At 44.1% G+C, this 18,862-nt stretch overlaps 1 protein-coding gene across 1 annotated transcript in view; it reads left to right on the top strand.

Moving 5' to 3' along the window:
- Positions 1-18,862, top strand: part of KNTC1 (kinetochore associated 1) — a 552,295-nt gene that overhangs the window by 443,031 nt on the left and 90,402 nt on the right. The window contains exons 52-54 of the mRNA XM_040347334.1: positions 10,253-10,302; positions 13,631-13,709; positions 16,223-16,341. Coding sequence (XP_040203268.1) covers positions 10,253-10,302; positions 13,631-13,709; positions 16,223-16,341 — 248 coding nt within the window. The remainder of the gene's footprint in view (positions 1-10,252; positions 10,303-13,630; positions 13,710-16,222; positions 16,342-18,862) is intronic.

Genomic DNA, 18,862 nt, shown 5'->3' with positions numbered 1-18,862 from the left:
GTCCGGCAACGCCACGGCCGTGGCATACGTCAATCATCAAGGGGGCACACGAAGCTCGGCGACGGAAGTCGCGCACATCCTCCGGTGGGCCGAAAGCTACGTTCCAGCTCTGTCGGCGGTGTACATTCCGGGGGTGCTGAATTGGCAAGCCGACTATCTAAGTCGCCAAAAGCTAGACCAAGGAGAATGGTCGCTACACCCGGAGGTGTTTCAGACTCTGTGCCCGAAATGGGGCACTCCAGACGTGGACATTCTAGCGTCCCGTCTCAATCGGAAGGTGTCACGATTTGTGACCAGATCGAGGGACCCGTGGGCGGACACATCAGACACGCTGGTATGGCCTTGGGGTCACTACCGCCTAATATACGCCTTCGCAGGGTGGAAGCCGAGTGGATACCAACAATCCTGATCGCCCCGGATTGGCCGTGCTGTCCCTGGTATGCGGACCTGGTGCGGCTGGTGGCAGACGTTCCTTGGCGTCTACCCCTGAGAGAAGACCTGCTGTCACAAGGTCCTATCTTTCACCCTGCTTTACAGTCGCTGGCTTTGACGGCGTGGCTGTTGAGAGCCAGGTGTTGAAGGACCGAGGCCTGTCGGGCCCGGTGATTTCTACCATGCTACGGGCACGGAAGTCTACTTCACAAAATATTTGCCATCGTACGTGGAAGGCCTACATCTCTATGTGTGAAGAGATGAAATGGCACCCCCGTACATACGTGGTGTCCCGAATTTTGCTGTTTTTACAGCGTGGAGTGGATCAGGCTCTAGCCATGAGTACGGTGAAGAGTCAGATCTCGGCTCTAGCTGTCTACTTTCAACGACCCTTGGCGTCGCACTCTCTGGTGCGTACGTTTGTGCAGGGGGTCCGGCATGTGGCCCCTCCTGTGCGTCCTCCGCTACCTCCATGGGACTTGAATTTAGTTCTTTCGGTGCTTCAAGAAGCTCCGTTTGAGGACATTCGGGAGATCCCCTTGTTGACTCTGTCTCAGAAGGTGGTTTTTCTGGTATCAAATACCTCGGTCAGACGAGTATCGGAACTGGCGGCCTTGTCTTGCAAGGCTCCCTACTTAGTCATCCATAAGGATAAGGTGGTGCTGAGACCGCAGCCATCATTCCTTCCAAAGGTTGTTTCGGCCTTTCATATTAATGAGGACATTGTTCTTCCATCCTTATGCCATCAGCCGAAAAACCCGAAGGAGACCACTTTACATTCCTTGGATGTGGTTCGAGCCCTACGGGTGTACTTGTCTGCTACGGCTCCGTTTCGGAGGTCGGACTCACTGTTCGTGTCGGTGGCTGGTCCTAAAAAAGCTCTAGCGGTCTCGTCGGCCACCATTTCTAGGTGGATCAGACAAGTCATGCTCCAGTCCTATGCCCTAAAGGGACAGGCGCCTCCCTTTCAGGTCACGGCGCATTCGACCAGGGCGATTGGTGCCTCTTGGGCTTTCCATCACCAAGCGTCTGTCTTACAGATTTGTAAGGCGGCTACCTTGTCGTCAATCCACACCTTCACAAAATTTTATAAGGTGGATGTGAGTGCATCTTCGGATGCCTCCTTTGGCCGCAAGGTTTTACAGGTGGCAGTTTGAATGAATGAATGAATGAAAAACTTATAAAGCGCGGCGCATGCGAACTGAATCGCTTCTGGGCGCTAGTTGTTCGTGTCTCAAGGTTTAAGGTTGAAGTTCCTCCGTTGAGGAACTCTGGTTTGTTTGGGGTGAAATCTGGTTTGCTGTGTGTTTTTTTTTTCCCACCCCTCAAAATTTTTGACACTGCTTGGGGACGTCCCTAAGGTCAAAGCTGCTGTGTCCGTCCATGAACGAAAGAGAAAATAGGATTTTTGTACTTGCCATAAAATTCATTTCTCTGAGTTCATGGACGGACACAGCACCCACCCCTCCTTTGTTTGTACTGCTTGTCTACGAACTGAGGCTGGATGCTTCCAGAGAGTGGGATGTACCTGGGGGACACGCCCCCATGGGCGGTGCTGTACTGGAAAGTGTTTTTAACACTAAAAGTGCTGTTTTTTTCTGCCTAGTCTCTCCTAAAAAAAAGGTACATAACCCTAAGGTCAAAGCTACTGTGTCCGTCCATGAACTCCGAGAAATGGATTTTACGGTGAGTACAAAAATCCAATTTTTTTCTTCCGTCATCGGATCGGATGAACACGGACACACGGTCCGTGTTCATCCAATTCCCCCCATAGGGGAGAGCGGAGAAAAGACAGGGGCGGTCCCTGCACAGTGTGCGGGGACCGCCCTGTCAGCCGCCGGCTCAGCGGGGATATACGGAGCGATCCCCGCTGAACTTACAGACACACAGAGGCGGATCATTACTGATCCGCCCCGTGTGAAAGGGCCCTAAGCATTTATTTATTTATTTATTTAAAATGCTTATTGGGAGCGCAGTCATTACCAGCAGGCCTCGATGCGCTCATAGAACCAACATATAAAATACAGAACACATATCTCATTACTATAAGATAACAATATAAAATCACATCATAACATTTAAAAAAGCTAAAATACCATACTAATACTACTATCTTACCCTAATTAGGGCCATACACTTGAACAAATAGGAAAGTTTTTAAAAACGTCCTAAATTTCAATAGATCCTTCTCACGTCTTATATATAGAGGTAAAGAATTCCAGAATATTGAGCCCTGCGCATCCAACGTCCTCCCTCCACATTTAGTTCTTCTAAATTTAGGGACAGTCAGATTGGCCTGATCAGCAGATCTCGGTGATCTGTTGGGAACGTAACAGGTAAATTTTTCTTGCAGATACCCTGGGCCTATCTTATGGATGGCTTTATGGACGATACAACCCACTTTGAACAAGACCCGCTCAGCCACCGGTAGCCAATGCAGGGCTTTTAGAGATGGTGTAATATGGTCCCGACGACCCACACCCGTTAATAACCTAGCTGCAGCGTTTTGGATCAGTTGAAGCTTATGCAGAAGGGTTTTTGGACACCCCATGTATAACGCGTTACAATAGTCCAGCCGACTACCAATAAAAGCATTGATCACTTGGACTTTATCCACCTCGTCAATGAAATGCAATGTAGAGCGCAGGAGTTTCAGTTGGTAATAACATGCGCTTACCACCTGATTTACCTGCGCCTTCAGTGACAATTTGGAATCCACAATGATCCCCAAGTTCCGAACCTGGGTAGCCAGGGTCGGGGATGGCATAAACGAAACCGGCCAAGAAGGAAAATCGGTCACACTGGTTTTGCTCTGATTACTGATAATAATACATTCTGTTTTTGAGCCATTAAGTTTTAAATAATTGGCTCCCATCCAGGACTGTATTTCTTCCAGGCAGGATGCCAAATCTACCTGAACTTCCTCATTTTTAGGTAGCTTAAAATAGATTTGCGTATCATCTGCATACACGTGAAAGCTAAGATTATGACGCCGGATGATATATAGTTGTGGCCTTATGTAGATATTAAATAATATCGGCGATAGCGCAGAACCCTGAGGAACCCCGCAGGATAAGGAGCTATTAGATGAATAATACGTCCCTAGTCTTACCCTCTGAGTTCTATTCTGCAGGAATGAGGCCATCCATGTCAATGCCATGTCCTCAAACCCGGCCACAGACACCAGCCTTTCCAAAAGTCTTGCATGATCTACAGTATCAAATGCAGCCGACAGATCCAGCAATATTAATGCTGAAGCCTCATCGCTATCCATGGCCCATAGGCAGTCATCCTTAACTTTAATCAGGGTGGTCTCTGTGCCTCTACCAGGGCGGAATCCAGACTGATATTCATCAAAAATATCATTGGACTCCAAGTGCGGTTGAAGTTGCCACACAACAGCTCTCTCCATTATTTTAGCTAGGAAAGGCAAGGTCGAAATAGGTCGGTTATTACTTAGATCGGACCGTGGCACGTTAGCCTTCTTCAACAAGGGGATTATAACCGCCTGTTTCAAAATACTTGGCACTGTTCCAATAGTGAAGGACATATTAATAATGTCTGCTATAAATGGTGCCAAGGTAACCGCCGAGTCCTTCACCAGCTGCGCAATACAGGGGTCAAGCGCTGACGACGAAGCTCTAAGCGATTTGAGAATAGTCAGTATCTCTACACTAGTTACCACCGAAAAACAGGTAAAACGTACCCCTTTATATACAGGAAAACTTTCTGTATAACAAGAGTCAGGTATATTATTTCTTATGTCTATTATTTTTTGCTTAAAATACTCTGCTAATTTCTCACTTAATTCTGGAGAGAGTTCTTCCTTAGTATCTAAACAAATTGGATTTGCAAGAGTGTTGGTGACTTTAAATAATTCTGCGGCCTTGTTTTCCGCCAACCTAATTTTCTCTGTTAAATATGTTCTTTTGGCTTTTTTTATTTCAGCTTTATATATTTTCAACGCCGCTCTATATGCCTCTCTAGTACAGGAGTTAGGGTCTTTCCTCCATATTTTTTCTAACGCTCTGCAACTCCATTTTAACATGCAAGTATTTTGATTAAACCAGAGCGGATTATTTGTTGGGGATCTTATATTTTGACTCTGTTTTTTTGGGGCCAAAAGATCTAAAGTTTTTATTATTGCTGAATTAAATGCTTCTATTTTATCCTCAACGGTATGTATTTTTTTAAATACCCTGATATCTGCATTCTCTAGAAATATTCTAGAGAAAGCATCTGCGGACACATTTGAGTAATTGCGTGTAAGCAATGGTTTAACAACTCTATTAGGTATATGAGGGGGTTTTTTCTTTACATTACCCACTATTTTAAAGCCTATAAAGAAATGGTCACTCCAAGCCACCTCTAGCGGTGGGTCCATCCTGGTTACACAGCCATTATGTAGTATCCAATCCAAAGTGTGCCCAGCCCTATGGGTGGGTTTACTCACTTCCTCTGTATAACCCAGGCTATTAGCATAACAAAGAAGTTGCTGAACTTCTGTATTGCTAATATCATCTGCCCACATATTGAAGTCTCCCACAATTAAAGACTTGGGAAACTGCAACACTGAGGCTGATAACAATTCTGTAATATCCTTTAAGACAGTTGCATTCGTACTCGGAGGATGATATATGATAGTGAGGCCAACGGTCTCTTCCGGACTTTTCTTCCACCTTAAAGCTAAGCTTTCTAGTGAAGTATAAATTTCTGTGCAGTTCACGACCTCAAAGTCAAATATCGCTCTAAAAATAAGGGCTATACCTCCTCCCCTTTTAAACTGGGGATCACACTTCACTATTTTATATCCCCCTGGAACTAATTCATCCAGCCGTGGGGGAGAAGCAGCCGAAAACCACGTCTCCGTCATGGCAAGTAGGTCCAATTTTTGCTCAACTATTAAATCATAAATGGCCGCTGCATTTTTTATAGCTGAGCGGACATTTATAAGACCTGCCTTTAAAATCTCCGTCTTTTTTCCTGATGTATCCTGGGGTATCCTTTTGTCCTGTACTACTGGGTGAGGATATGTAGGTTCCGACCCGTAATCACCATTATTCCTTATAGAACTACGCATAATATTGTATTTTATAATTTTTTCCTTAGTGCGATCGTTTAAGGAATAGCACTTATTTAACCTTGTTAAATATTCAAAAGAGTAACAAATTAATGATACAGCTAACACTCTGTCTTGTGCCATATCACAAAAGTTTACACCTTATAACACACAATTAAATAATCAAATAATAAAATACCAACAGGCACAACTTTAAAATATCCAATATAAAACCTTCAATCTAACATAAAATAGAATCAAGTGAATTAAGTCCCGCTAATTGAGATCTATTTAAAAATTACATTAGTTACTTCTCATCCTTCTATTATTTACCTATCAGCCTTTAAGACCAAGATGTTATAGCTTCTATTCTCCAATAACCAGAGAAATCAACTATCTCTACTGTCCCAACCTTATACCCCAGGGGGAGAGATGCTGCGGGAGTCTCTCACACCGCCGCTACACCTTCACCAGGTATTCCTCCGTGCAGGGCTAACGGTACCTCTCACACGTCCCGTCACCCTTTAGCACAAGTTCTTTATCCGAGGGAAAGGAGGGGGGTCAGGAAGGGGGGGGGTCGGCTTTTAGTCACCCTTTAGCACAAGTTCTTTATCCGAGGGATTAGGCACAGCCAATCTTTCTTCTTACCTCTCCTACTTCTACCAGCTTGCCTAATTATTTGCTGGTGTTCTGGGAAGATGCATGTATTTTTTTTCAGCTCTGCTGTTTTTAATACTAATTTTTCACTAGCACATTTTTTTCTGCTTTGCTCTATTTCTTCAGTATGATCTTTTGTCTACACTGTTGCTGGAGTTTCTCCTTTGATTTGCTGATCTTTGCCACAGTCGCTCTCAGTCCGGGCTTTGGACTGTACCGCATCCAGAACTTGCTGAGCTAGGCATTGTGAGCCTAGCCTGGACATGACTTTCAGGCACTGGATTGCATGTAATTTGCATTCTGTACTCCATTATGATTGTTTTGGTTGCGAGGGAAAGCAAGATTACAGTGAACAATGGGGAGCAACAGCTACCAAATAGCAACAGAAGAACAAGAAACTTAAAGCCTAGTACATACGATGAGATTATTGGATAAATGATCTTCCATATTTTTTTTTTTGGATGCAAATCTCCATATCAAAAAGGAATAAGTTACTAAGTGATGTGTTGTAATGTATTTTAGATGAAAACTGTACTGATAAAAAGAAAATTGTACATCTGATATTGTACGAGAAACATTGTTGTGCTTGTCTCTTTGGACAATTTTTGTACGACAGCTGTGTACTAACGTTTAGATCAGTGGTCTCAAAGTACCGGCCCACGGGCCATTTGCGGCCCGCGGACTGGTTAAAAATGGCCGCAGGGCAGGGGGGTGCCGCGGAAGTGGGGGGAGTAGATTTCCTTCACATGCAGAGTAGCGCAGGAAGCGTCTGTCATAAGTTCACTTCTCAGTCTCACGCTGCGGCTGCTCCCCGCCCCCCGGCGCCCCCCCTCTCTTCTCGTCCAATCACATTTGCTTGTGATATCACCTGGGATGGACAAGAAGATAGGGGGGGGCCGCCGGGGGGCGAGGAGCAGCCGCAGCGTGAGACTGAGAAGTGAACTTATGACAGACGCTTCCTGCGCTACTCTGCATGTGAAGAAAAAAAACACAAGTAAACGCTGACATGTGCCCTGATTGTGCCCCCTGTACCCTGAATATGCACTAATTGTGCCCCCATGTACCCCGATTGTGCCCCATGTACCCCAATTGTGCCCCATGTACCCCGATTGTGCCCCATGTACCCTGATTGTGCCCCATGTACCCTGATTGTGCCCCATGTACCCTGATTGTGCCCCATGTACCCTGATTGTGCCCCCATGTGCCCCGATTGTGCCACCATGTACCCCGATTGTGCCACCATGTACCCCGATTGTACCCTGATTGTGCCCTCATATGTCCCATGTACCCTGATGTGCCCCATGTACGTGCCCCATGCACCCTGATGTGCCTTAATGTGCCCCATGTACCCTGATGTGCCTTAATGCGCCCCATGTACCCTGATGTGCCTTAATGCGCCCCATGTACCCTGATGCGCCCCATGTGCTCTGATGCGCCCCATGTACCCTGATGTGCCCCATGTGCTCTGATGCGCCGCATGTACCCTGATGTGCCCCATGTGCTCTGATGTGCCCCATGTACCCTGATGTGGCTGATGTGCCGCATGTACCCTGATGTGCCCCGATTGTGCCCCATGTACCCTGATGTGCCCCATGTACCCTGATGTGCTGGGCTCTGTGTCCTGTGCCCTGTACCCTGATGTGCTATGCCCTGATATGCCATGTGCCTTGTCCTGATGTGCCATGCCCTGTACCCTGATGTGCCCTGATGTGCGCTGTGCCCTGTACCCTGATGTGCGCTGTGCCCTGATGTGCGCTGTGCCCTGATGTCCTGGGCTCTGTACCCTGATATGCTGGGCTCTGTACCCTGATGTACTGGGCTCTGTGCCCTGATGTGCTGTGCCCTGATGGTGAGTGGTCAGTGTGTAGTGTAGTGGTCAGTGGGGTGTGTAGTGGTCATTGTGTAGTGTAGTGGCGAGTGTGTAGTGTAGTGGTCAGTGTGTATTGTTCAGTGGTCAGTGTGTAGTGGTCAGTGTGTAGTGTGCAATGTAGTGGTCAGTGTGTAGTGTGCAGTGTAGTGGTCAGGGTTAATAATGCATCCACTGACACCAGTGCTGGGGGGTAAAAATGCGTCCGCTCACACCAGTGCTGGGGGTTAAAAATGCGTCCGCTCACACCAGTGCTGGGGGTTAATAATGCGTTCGCTGACACCAGTACTGTTGTTTTTGAAGTTTGAAAGTTTGTATGCAGCCCCCCATGGGATATGAAAACTTGTCTTGTGGCCCTCAGGTAATTTGAGTTTATGACCCCTGGTTTAGATTATCGTACGATTGTCTCGAAAGCGATATTTTTTTCTGCAATGTTCTGACGGGGTGTACATGGGTTTTAGACGCAGTAAGCCATAATCAAAGTATGCGAAGTGAAGAGCAGGAATCTGATTTTTTTCTTTCAGTAGTTCAGGAGAGGTGGCAAAGCTCTGTTGCTGTTCGGGGCACCAAATAACGTGTCTTCAGCTTTGTTTAATAGGAGAAGCATAGAGGAGGAGTGGCACAAGTTTATTAGGAGAAATGAAACTGCAACAAGAGAAGTGGGAAGAATATAAGGGAGTTGCACTTATGGTAGTAAAGAGAGGAGGCATGTATTAGACAAATACAAGAACGGAAAGCGATAAAACACTTGGGCGGAAAGAGGCACTGAAAAAGTGAGTCAGCCAAGACTGAGATATACAGGAGGAGAGTGGTAGAGGTACCTAGAGAGTGGGTTGCCGAATCAGTTTGCACTGCTATACACGAGAAGAATGGTGGAGGTTCTCAGAAGACATAAGGAAGAAACTGTTGAACTACAGTACACGGAGAAGGTGGAAATTACCAGTGGTGCTGCAGAGACAGGAAAAGCAGTCTCTGGGGCTGAACATACTGGTGGATAGGGAGAGGACTGTAGAGCTGCTTACGAGAAGAGATAAAGGTCAAAGGAGCTACGCTTTGAGATCCCAGAAGCTAAAATGTTTGGGAAGGACTGAGAGATGTGAAAAGTTGCACACAGAGGGGGATGCAGTGCTTGAAAGGTGCTTCAGAGGAGTAGTCTAATGCCCCGTACTCACGATCGTAATTTCCGATGGCCTAAAATCCGATGGAATTTTTCATCGGAATTACGTTTACGCTGTCTTGCATACACACTGTCTTGCATACAAACTGTCAGACCAAATTACGACCGTCCAAAACGCGGTGACGTAAAACACTACGACGAGCCGAGAAAAAAGAAGTTCAATGCTTCCGAGCATGCGTCGACTTGATTCTGAGCATGCATGGGGTTTTTCTCCGTTGGAGTTGCACACAGATGATAGGAATTTCCTATCGATTTTTTTTTTTCCATCTGACTCTTTTCATCGGAAATTCCGATCGTGTGTACGCGGCATTAGAGTTGCACACTGTGAGGAAGGGTGAGAGGTCTGAGGACACAGGGTAGAATGGCGAGAGGTTCTAGCAGCTGAACATGGAGGGGTTCTTGGAGCTGGATACAGGGGACGATGTATAAAAGGTCCCAAGAGCTGTACAGGGAGAAAAATGGCAGGTAAAGTATACTGCCTGAATTGTAATTTGTGTATGCATGCAACTTCCCCCACACAGAAAGATAGCTTTTTTACTTAGAGTATACAATGTGGGAGATTTACTAAAACTGGTACACCTGTGCATAGTAACCAATCGGCTTCTAACTTCAGCTTGCGTCACTGTATCACTCGGCCCCGCCCCCGGCGCGCCACGCTATTGATTTGATTGACCGCAGCGGAAGCCAATGGCTGCGCTGCCATCAATCATACAATGAATGAGCCGAGAAGTCAGCGCGTTCACAACGCAAGACTTTTGAGGGCTCAGGTAAGTAAACGGGGGGCTGGGGGGGCCGCTAATCGTCGGATGTTTTTTCACCTAAATGCATGGAATGCATTTGTGTCAATGTGTACTTTTATTACCATAATGCCAGCCATGACATTCTATAGATAGAAATATAGAGGTAAAATATATGTATTTGTAGTTGGTTATATTTGCTTAGTTGTCAACATAAGGAACAATGAGTTGTTTCACTGGCATATTGAAGCTACATACGGACTGCTTCTTCTATTTGTTTAAACTTGATTTGTTAACTAATATTGGTCATCTTCTTTTTCTAGAAAGACAAAGATGTATTTGGTGATGTACAAGGAGATGAAGACCTCAGTAGGTATGTTGTATGGCAATGTGGTTCAATCTGCTATTTTTCACTGAGATAACTCATAATAAAACGGTACAGTTGATGTATTGTTATGAGCATCCTAAAGCAACTGGGGGATTTCAGGACTTGAGCAACTGTCTTAGAAAAGTAAGGATTTCATATGTGGAAAAGATCCCAATGGCCACCTTATTCTCACCGGAGACACTTGCAAGGAAGCATGGATTTCGTAGAGGACAGTTTGGTGATTTTGGACTTCCTCATCTGGTGATCATTCACAAAACATAACGTAAAGAATTGATCAGCAGAGTGACATTCTATAAGAAACGAACAGAAGTATTTAGTCACAACATAGTGGTCAAGGCAGCAGACTAATATAAAGCAAAGTTGAGGTATATACTGAAGAAAAGATTCAGGTCAAAATGTAGGAACTTAGGGCCTAATCCACAAAAACCCGGCGCAACATATTTTTTCCCGTTTAAGTTACACCGCCGCAAAATCTCTACCTAAGTGCCCGATCCACAAAGCACTTACCTAGAAATTTTGAGCGGTGTAACTTAAATCCGTCCGGCGCAAGGCGTTCCTAATTTAATGGGGCGAGTCCCATTTAAATTAGGCGCGCTCCCGCGCCGGACGTACTGCGCATGCTCCCGACGTCATTTTCCGAACGTGCTTTGCGCGGTTTTACGTTGCGCCGAGTTTTGAGAATCGCGACGGGCGTAAAAAAAAAACGAGTTGCGGCGGGAAAAAAAAAATTTTAAAAAAAAAAGACAGCGACGCGGGATAGAAGGGTCTACTTTTACAAGGTGTAAACAGTTTAGGCCTTGTAAAAGCAGCCCTAATATTGCGATGGCAAACTAATACTTACGGAGAAAAAACGAAGCGTAAAAGCTTCGTGGATCTCCGTAAGTGCTAATTTGCATACCCGAAGCGGCATTTCGACGATAAATGCCCCCGGCTGCGGTACTGCATCCTAAGATCCGACAGTGTAAGTCCCTTACACATGTCAGATCTTCTGCCTATCTATGTGAAACTGATTCTGTGGATCAGTTCCATAGATAAAAACAGGGATACGACGGCGTATCAGTAGATACGCCGGCGTATCCCTTTTGAGGATCAGGCCCTGAATGACAAAGTCACTGGATATAGAAGCTAGAGGATTAGTTGCGTAAAGTTCCATATAACACAACAGCAAACCCTAAAAGGAGTAGTCTATATACATACAGTGAGGAAAATAAGTATTTCAACACCCTGCTATTTTGCAAGTTCTCCCACTTGGAAATCATGGAGGGGTCTGAAATTGTCATCGTAGGTGCATGTCCACTGTGAGAGACATAATCAAAAAAAGAATTTCCAGAAATCACAATTTATGATTTTTTAACTATTTATTTGTATGATACAGCTGCAAATAAGTATTTGAACACCTGTCTATCAGCTAGAATTCTGACCCTCAAAGACCTGTTAGTCTGCCTTTAAAATGTCCACCTCCACTCCATTTATTATCCTAAATTAGATGCACCTGTTTGAGGTCATTAGCTGCATAAAGACACCTGTCCACCCCATACAATCAGTAAGAATCGAACTACTAACATGGCCAACATCAAAGAGCTGTCCAAAGACACTAGAGACAAAATTGTACACCTCCACAAGGCTGGAAAGGGCTACGGGGAAATTGCCAAGCAGCTTGGTGAAAAAAGGTCCACTGTTGGAGCAATCATTAGAAAATGGAAGAAGCTAAACATGACTGTCAATCTCCCTCGACTGGGGCTCCATGCAAAATCTCACCTCGTGGGGTCTCAATGATCCTACGAAAGGTGAGAAATCAGCCCAGGACTACACGGGAGGAGCTGGTCAATGACCTGAAAAGAGCTGGGACCACCGTTTCCACGGTTACTGTTGGTAATACACTAAGACGTCATGGTTTGAAATCATGCATGGCACGGAAGGTTCCCCTGCTTAAACCAGCACATGTCAAGGCCCGTCTTAAGTTTGCCAATGACCATTTGGATGATCCAGAGGAGTCATGGGAGAAAGTCATGTGGTCAGATGAGACCAAAATAGAACTTTTTGGTCATAATTCCACTAACCGTGTTTGGAGGAAGAAGAATGATGAGTACCATCCCAAGAACACCACCCCTACTGTGAAGCATGGGGGTGGTAGCATCATGCTTTGGTGGTGTTTTTCTGCACATGGGACAGGGCGACTGCACTGTATTAAGGAGAGGATGACCGGGGCCATGTATTGCGAGATTTTGGGCAACAACCTCCTTCCCTCAGTTAGAGCTTTGAAGATGGGTCGAGGCTGGGTCTTCCAACATGACAATGACCCGAAGCACACAGCCAGGATAACCAAGGAGTGGCTCTGTAAGAAGCATATCAAGGTTCTGGCGTGGCCTAGCCAGTCTCCAGACCTAAACCCAATAGAGAATCTTTGGAGGGAGCTCAAACTCCGTGTTTCTCAGCGACAGCCCAGAAACCTGACTGATCTAGAGAAGATCTGTGTGGAGGAGTGGGCCAAAATCCCTCCTCCAGTGTGTGCAAACCTGGTGAAAAACTACAAGAAACGTTTGACCTCTGCAATTGCAAACAAAGGCTAATGTACCAAATATTAACATTGTTTTTCTCAGGTGTTCAAATACTTATTTGCAGCTGTATCATACAAATAAATAGTTTAAAAAAATCATACATTGTGATTTCTGGATTTTTTTTTTTGATTATGTCTCTCACAGTGGACATGCACCTACGATAACAATTTCAGACCCCTCCATTATTTCCAAGTGGGAGAACTTGCAAAATAGCAGGGTGTTCAAATACTTATTTTCATCACTGTACATAAATATATTGCTCAACCCAAGTACATATCATAAGGTTGCACAGTCAGCGGGTGAAAAAAATGCAGGCAAAAGAACAAAGAGAAATTAATAGTTTTAAAGTGTTACTAAACCCAGGGCCCTGCATTCACTATATCTGGTCTCCCACAGTACACAGAACATAGAAAAGCAATAGTTTTAGTAAATATAAACTGCTAAATGCCTTTTTTTTTTTCCATCAGCAGTTATAGCAGTCTTCTGACTTCTAGCAGTGTAAAGCTTGTAGTGCAGTACTTATAATGCTGTGTTCTATAATTTTTTACTATTTCTATAGACGTCCTAAATTTAAGTTGATCATTGCTTTTGATTTTATAGAGTGGCAAAAATATTCCAAAGTTGCTCCCCCAATAACATTTCCTATATTCTAGGTCACTCCCTTATACTACAAATGCACTGAATCGGTATAGCATTACAGATCATGCTGGTTTCCTAGTAATTTAAAACGGTGTATTAAATATTTTTATTTACAGAGTTCTATATCTTCTCCAGCCATACCATATGGATTACAGTTCAAGAATGCTGTATACAATTGCAATTTCTACTACTTCTGTAAGTGATTTAATTTGATTCATTATTATTATTTATGAACAGATGGAGAAAGAAAGGAAAAAAAATTACTTTTCAACTGCTTACGAATAACTGATCTTTTAAACGCAATAATTTACTATAGAATAAAAAAAATAATTATCGCACTAAAGCCTAAAAAAAAAGGAAACTGCTGGCGCAATACTTTGGTGTACAATATAGAAACAAAAAAGAGCAGCGCTAATATACAAACTTTCTCACAATATCTTGTGTAAAAAACAAGAATTAATGTGCAAAACTGTAAATAAATACATTAAAAAAAATTATTGTATTTACCGGTTTGCACATTAAAGCACTATAACCACTTGAGCTTCAGCTAGTTAGTACAGCGGCTCCGAACCAGAGGTAACCGGAGGTAACGTTTTTCATTCAACCCACTGGGTTGAATCATGCACAGTAATACCATAATTCAACCAAGTTTTGGTACTTATGGCAGTGTGGCCAGGTGCCAAGTTCTGCTGCAAAATGAAATTGGCATTTACATAAAGCTGGTCAGCAGAGGGACTCGTAAAGTGCTCTAGAATTTCCTGGTAGAGGGCTGCGCTGACTTTGGACTTGATAAAACACATTGGACCAACACCAGCAGAGGACATGGCTCCCCAAATCATTGCAGACTGTGGAAACTTCACACTGGACCTCATGCAACTTGGATTCTATGGGGCAGATTCTCGTAGATCTGCGTAAAAATGGGCGGGCGTAACGTATCTGATTTACGTTACGCCGCCGCAAGTTTTTCAGGCAAGTGCTTTATTCACAAGCGTACGTTCGGGAATTTGCGTATCTAGCTAATTTGCATACTCGACGGGGAAATCGACGGAAGCGCCATCTAGCGGGCAAAAAAAAAATTGCAGTTAAGATCCGACGGCGTAAGAGACTTACGCCTGTCGGATCTAATGGGTATCTATGCATAACTGATTCTAAGAATCAGTCGCATAGATACGACGGCCCAGATTGGGACTTACGACGGCGTACATGGCGCTGCGCCGTCGTAAGCTCTTTGAGAATCTGGGCCTATGTCTCTCCACTCTCTTCTTCCAGGCTCTGGGACCTTGATTTCCAAATGAAATGCAAAATCTCCCACAGTCCATGATGATTTGGGGAGCCATGTTGTCTGCTGGTGTTGGTCCACTGTGTTTTATCAAGTCCGAAGTCAGAGCAGCCCTCTACCAGGAAATCCTATGTGCTTTGTTCAGATTTCATGTCTGAGGTTTACAACCACTTTAAAGAGAAGGGGAGGTCTGCCACATAGGTGAGTCTGATGTTACGGGTATTGTTCCCGAGTTCATCCATAAATTCAGTAAGTGATGCCTCAGTGCCCGTCCACACCATCAGGATATCGTCGATGTACCTTAGCCAGGCGTGGGCGTGGCCAAGGTACATCGACGAGGCATAGACGGTATCTTCCTCCCACCATCCCAGATGGAGGCGCGCGTATGCTGGAGCCCAGGGGGCTCCCATTGATGTGCCACAGAATTGCTGAAAAAATTGATTTGTAGAATTGAAAGAAACTATTCTTTAAAGCTAATTCCAGCAGCTCGAGGACAAATTCATTTTGTGCTCCCATAGTTGGAAACTGTTGGTCTAAAAAGTGATGTACAGCCAGTATGCCCCATTCATGTGGTATCGACGTATATAAAGATTCTACGTCAATACCCACCAGGAGAGCCCCTTCAGGGAGCACCAGGTCAAAGATTTTATTCAGAACGACTCCGGTATCATGGACATAAGATGGCAGTGATACAACCGATTCTTTAATCCGACTATCAGTCTATAGACTTGCCAACTCTTTCTAAAGGACCTCTGATGGCTGACACAATTGGTCTCCCAGGGGGGCTCTCCTGTTGTTTGTGAATTTATCTCCATATATTGGACATCTGATCACACAGGTGTTCATTCTCAGTCAGTAGCGGTTGGTCTGTCTCATAGCAATTTTTTAATTATACAACGTTGTCATTTTGTATGTAGTTTTTTTAGATATCTCTACATTGGCGGAACGGGTCCCACTCGGGAGGCCTTTGTACCACCCCAGTTGGACTTCTATATATTGAACTGTGTATGTATTCATCAATAAAGTTTTTGTCCTTATTCCATTTGACCCTGTTGTTGATTCTCCCTCAAAGACATTATTTGAGACTTCTGTCTCATCCACCTCCCCTTCTCTTTACCTGTTACACATTGTCTATTGGGAGGTATCCCGTCTTATACAGACGTATCAGAGGTTTGGAATATAAATAATACACCCCAGGTTGGATTCCATTATTTTTACCTCTATTATTTACAACCACTTTAACTTATTTTTTTGCTTTTACTTGGGTGTTTACAAATACTTTCCCTTTGTTTCCAGTACTGTTGGCAAGGGTCATTGATCTGGATCTTTTCAAATAGTTGGTTCACTACATGGTGTTTGACAATGTTTGCATATAACTTTTTATATATTATGCCTGAAACCTTGTTATTGAAGCTTTCTCTTTTAACAGCCTATTGGTGAAAACAAACTGACATTTGCACATAGAAGTAGAGCTTTACAGTGCTTGATTCATTTAGCTGACACAGAGACTGTCGTGTCGCTTGTCAAAAAACCTATGGACCAAGTAAAGTAAGTAGTTTGTAACACAGATCCTGTATTTTATCTTCTGTGATTGTCTACATTTTAGAAAATTGTTGCATTTGAATACTAAGCGCTTGTTCTGATTGATTGTGGCATCTGAATGTACTTTTTGAATTGTGTTGTATTTAGATGGACTTTTAATAAATACTTTTCAAGTTGCAGCTGCTATTTTACTATTACTCTTATGATTTCTCAGTCTATGGAAATAAAACTGATCTACTACAGCTTGTGAGTTGGGTGAACAGTTTGAGCCAAGCAAGAGTTCGCCCAGAACATTGCCTGTTTACCCGTTTGGTGAACACCCGAATTTGCGTGGCGCTTGGCGGGATGTTCGCCTGCCGATCGTCCAACAATGCACAGTGCATTCTAAGCCCCAATTGTGCCCTGATTGGGCAAAGCTCTGCCCAGTGAATAGATGGTTGTTGAGGAGCGGTCGGGAAGCTGGCTGCAGCGTCCTTGACAACAGATGAGTCATCGGTTGTCAACAGGCTTCTCCATTGATAGCTAAATAAAAAAAACATTGCTGCCAATAGAAAAATGTTAAATTTTATTTTTTAATGGCATAGGGCCCCCCAAAAAAAATATTCATACCAGACCCTTACCCGAGCATGCAGCCTGGTAGGCCAGAAAGGTGGGGGGAGACAGCCCCCCCCCCCAAACCACCTGCTCGTCTCCCCCCACATCAATGCATCTTGTCCCCCATGTTGATGGAGACGAGGGCCTCTTCCCCACAACCCTGGGCTTATAGGAATAGTAAAGCCCCCTTTAACAAGGGGCCCCCAGACCCCCCATGTGAATTTGTATTCAGCCATTCACCAAAAAAGTGTCAAAGAGAAATAGAAATAAAAACACAGGGCCAGATCCACAAATATCCGGCGTAACTTAAATCTTCCGATTTAAGTTACACCGCCGCAACATGTCTACCTAAGTGCCCGATCCACAAAGCACTTACCTTGAAATTTGCGGTGGTGTAACTTAAATGTGTCCGGCTCAAGGCGTGCCGAATCTAATGGGGCGAGTCCCATTTAAATTAGGCGCGCTCCCGCGCCAGACGTACTGCGCATGCTCCGTCGGGTAACTTACCCGACGTGCATTGCGCTAACAGACGTCGCTCCGACGTCCAGCGCCATTCACAGACGTCTTACGCAAACGACGTAGAGTTTAAAATTTCGACGCGGGAACAACGGCCATACTTAATAGGGCTTAGTCAAATAGGACTTAGCCCTATTTTTACACGGCGTAACTCGACGTAAACGACGTAGATTTAGCGCGACGGGCCCGTCGGAGCGTTCGTGGATCGCCGTAAGTGTTCATTTGCATATTCTAGGCCGGCCGCAATGGCCTCGCCACCTAGCGGCCGGCCTAGAATTGCATCCTTAAGATCCGACAGTTTAATTCAATTACACATGTCGGATCTTCTGCCTATCTGTGGTTAACTGATTCTGTGGATCAGTTCCATAGATAGAAACAGGGATACGACGGCGTATCAGTAGATACGCCGGCGTATCCCTTTTGTGGATAACCCCCACAGACACTGTTACCTGGTGGCACCGCCCCCTTGTGACGTCACTAACCCAGCATACCCCATACTCATTCACATGGGGGGGAGATCTGGGAGCCCCCTTGTTAAAAAGTGTTTCCATATTCTGATTGTCGTGCGTTTTATTGCGAAAATAATACAAATAATTCAATATTTTTCAGCAAAAATATGAAAAGCCCATTAAGCCTCAAATTTGAGGTAAAGGATTGTATATGAAAGCCTTTCAGTCATTGGAGTGGAAAGACCCTTGGCACATATTTGACCAAGTTCCCAATACATTAGCCATCTGCTAATTTTTACAACCCCTGCTCTCAAACAGAGAGTTCAAAAACAATGAAATGGCTTTCTCAACAAGCAAGATGTTTGAACTAATTTCAAGTGACAAGATAACCCCATTGTGAGGTGGTTTCAATGGACACTAGTGTTAGCTTTAACCGTCCTAACACAATGGACCATGTTGACCAGCGAAGAGTCTCTAAGAAGAGAAACTGTTTACACAGCTAGTCTTAGTATCCTGCCTTAATTAAGAGACAGTTTAAAGTCCAGTCCTCACAAATCAATATACGAATTTGACTTGCAGTATTAATACACATGGTATTAAAAGAATATATATTGATATGAAATAAATAGGAAATAATGTTTAGATTATCAATGACATCTTAGGACCGAGGGAAATATATCCGTCAAGTTAGAACTTTGTTAGAAGAAAGAATTATACGAGAAATTTGTTTTATAAATAGAAGTGTATTTTAAAAGAAGCTAATCAGCATTATGAAAGATATCACATTGTGATTATAAAAATGTGAATTAATCTGTAACACATATTCATCAAACACATATCAAAATGATTCATGTATCCACATTAATAATTATTTTGCATTGATTGAGATATAAACCTGTGCATGATTGGAAAGAATGTTTTGGGAAATATACGGTTATACAGGAATATAAATAAGCATGTTATATGGA

This window comes from Rana temporaria, chromosome 1 (assembly GCF_905171775.1).
Source record: "Rana temporaria chromosome 1, aRanTem1.1, whole genome shotgun sequence".
NCBI lineage: Eukaryota > Metazoa > Chordata > Amphibia > Anura > Ranidae > Rana > Rana temporaria.
The sequence above is the reverse complement of the archived record's forward strand: the minus strand, read 5'-3'. Positions and strand labels throughout refer to the sequence as shown.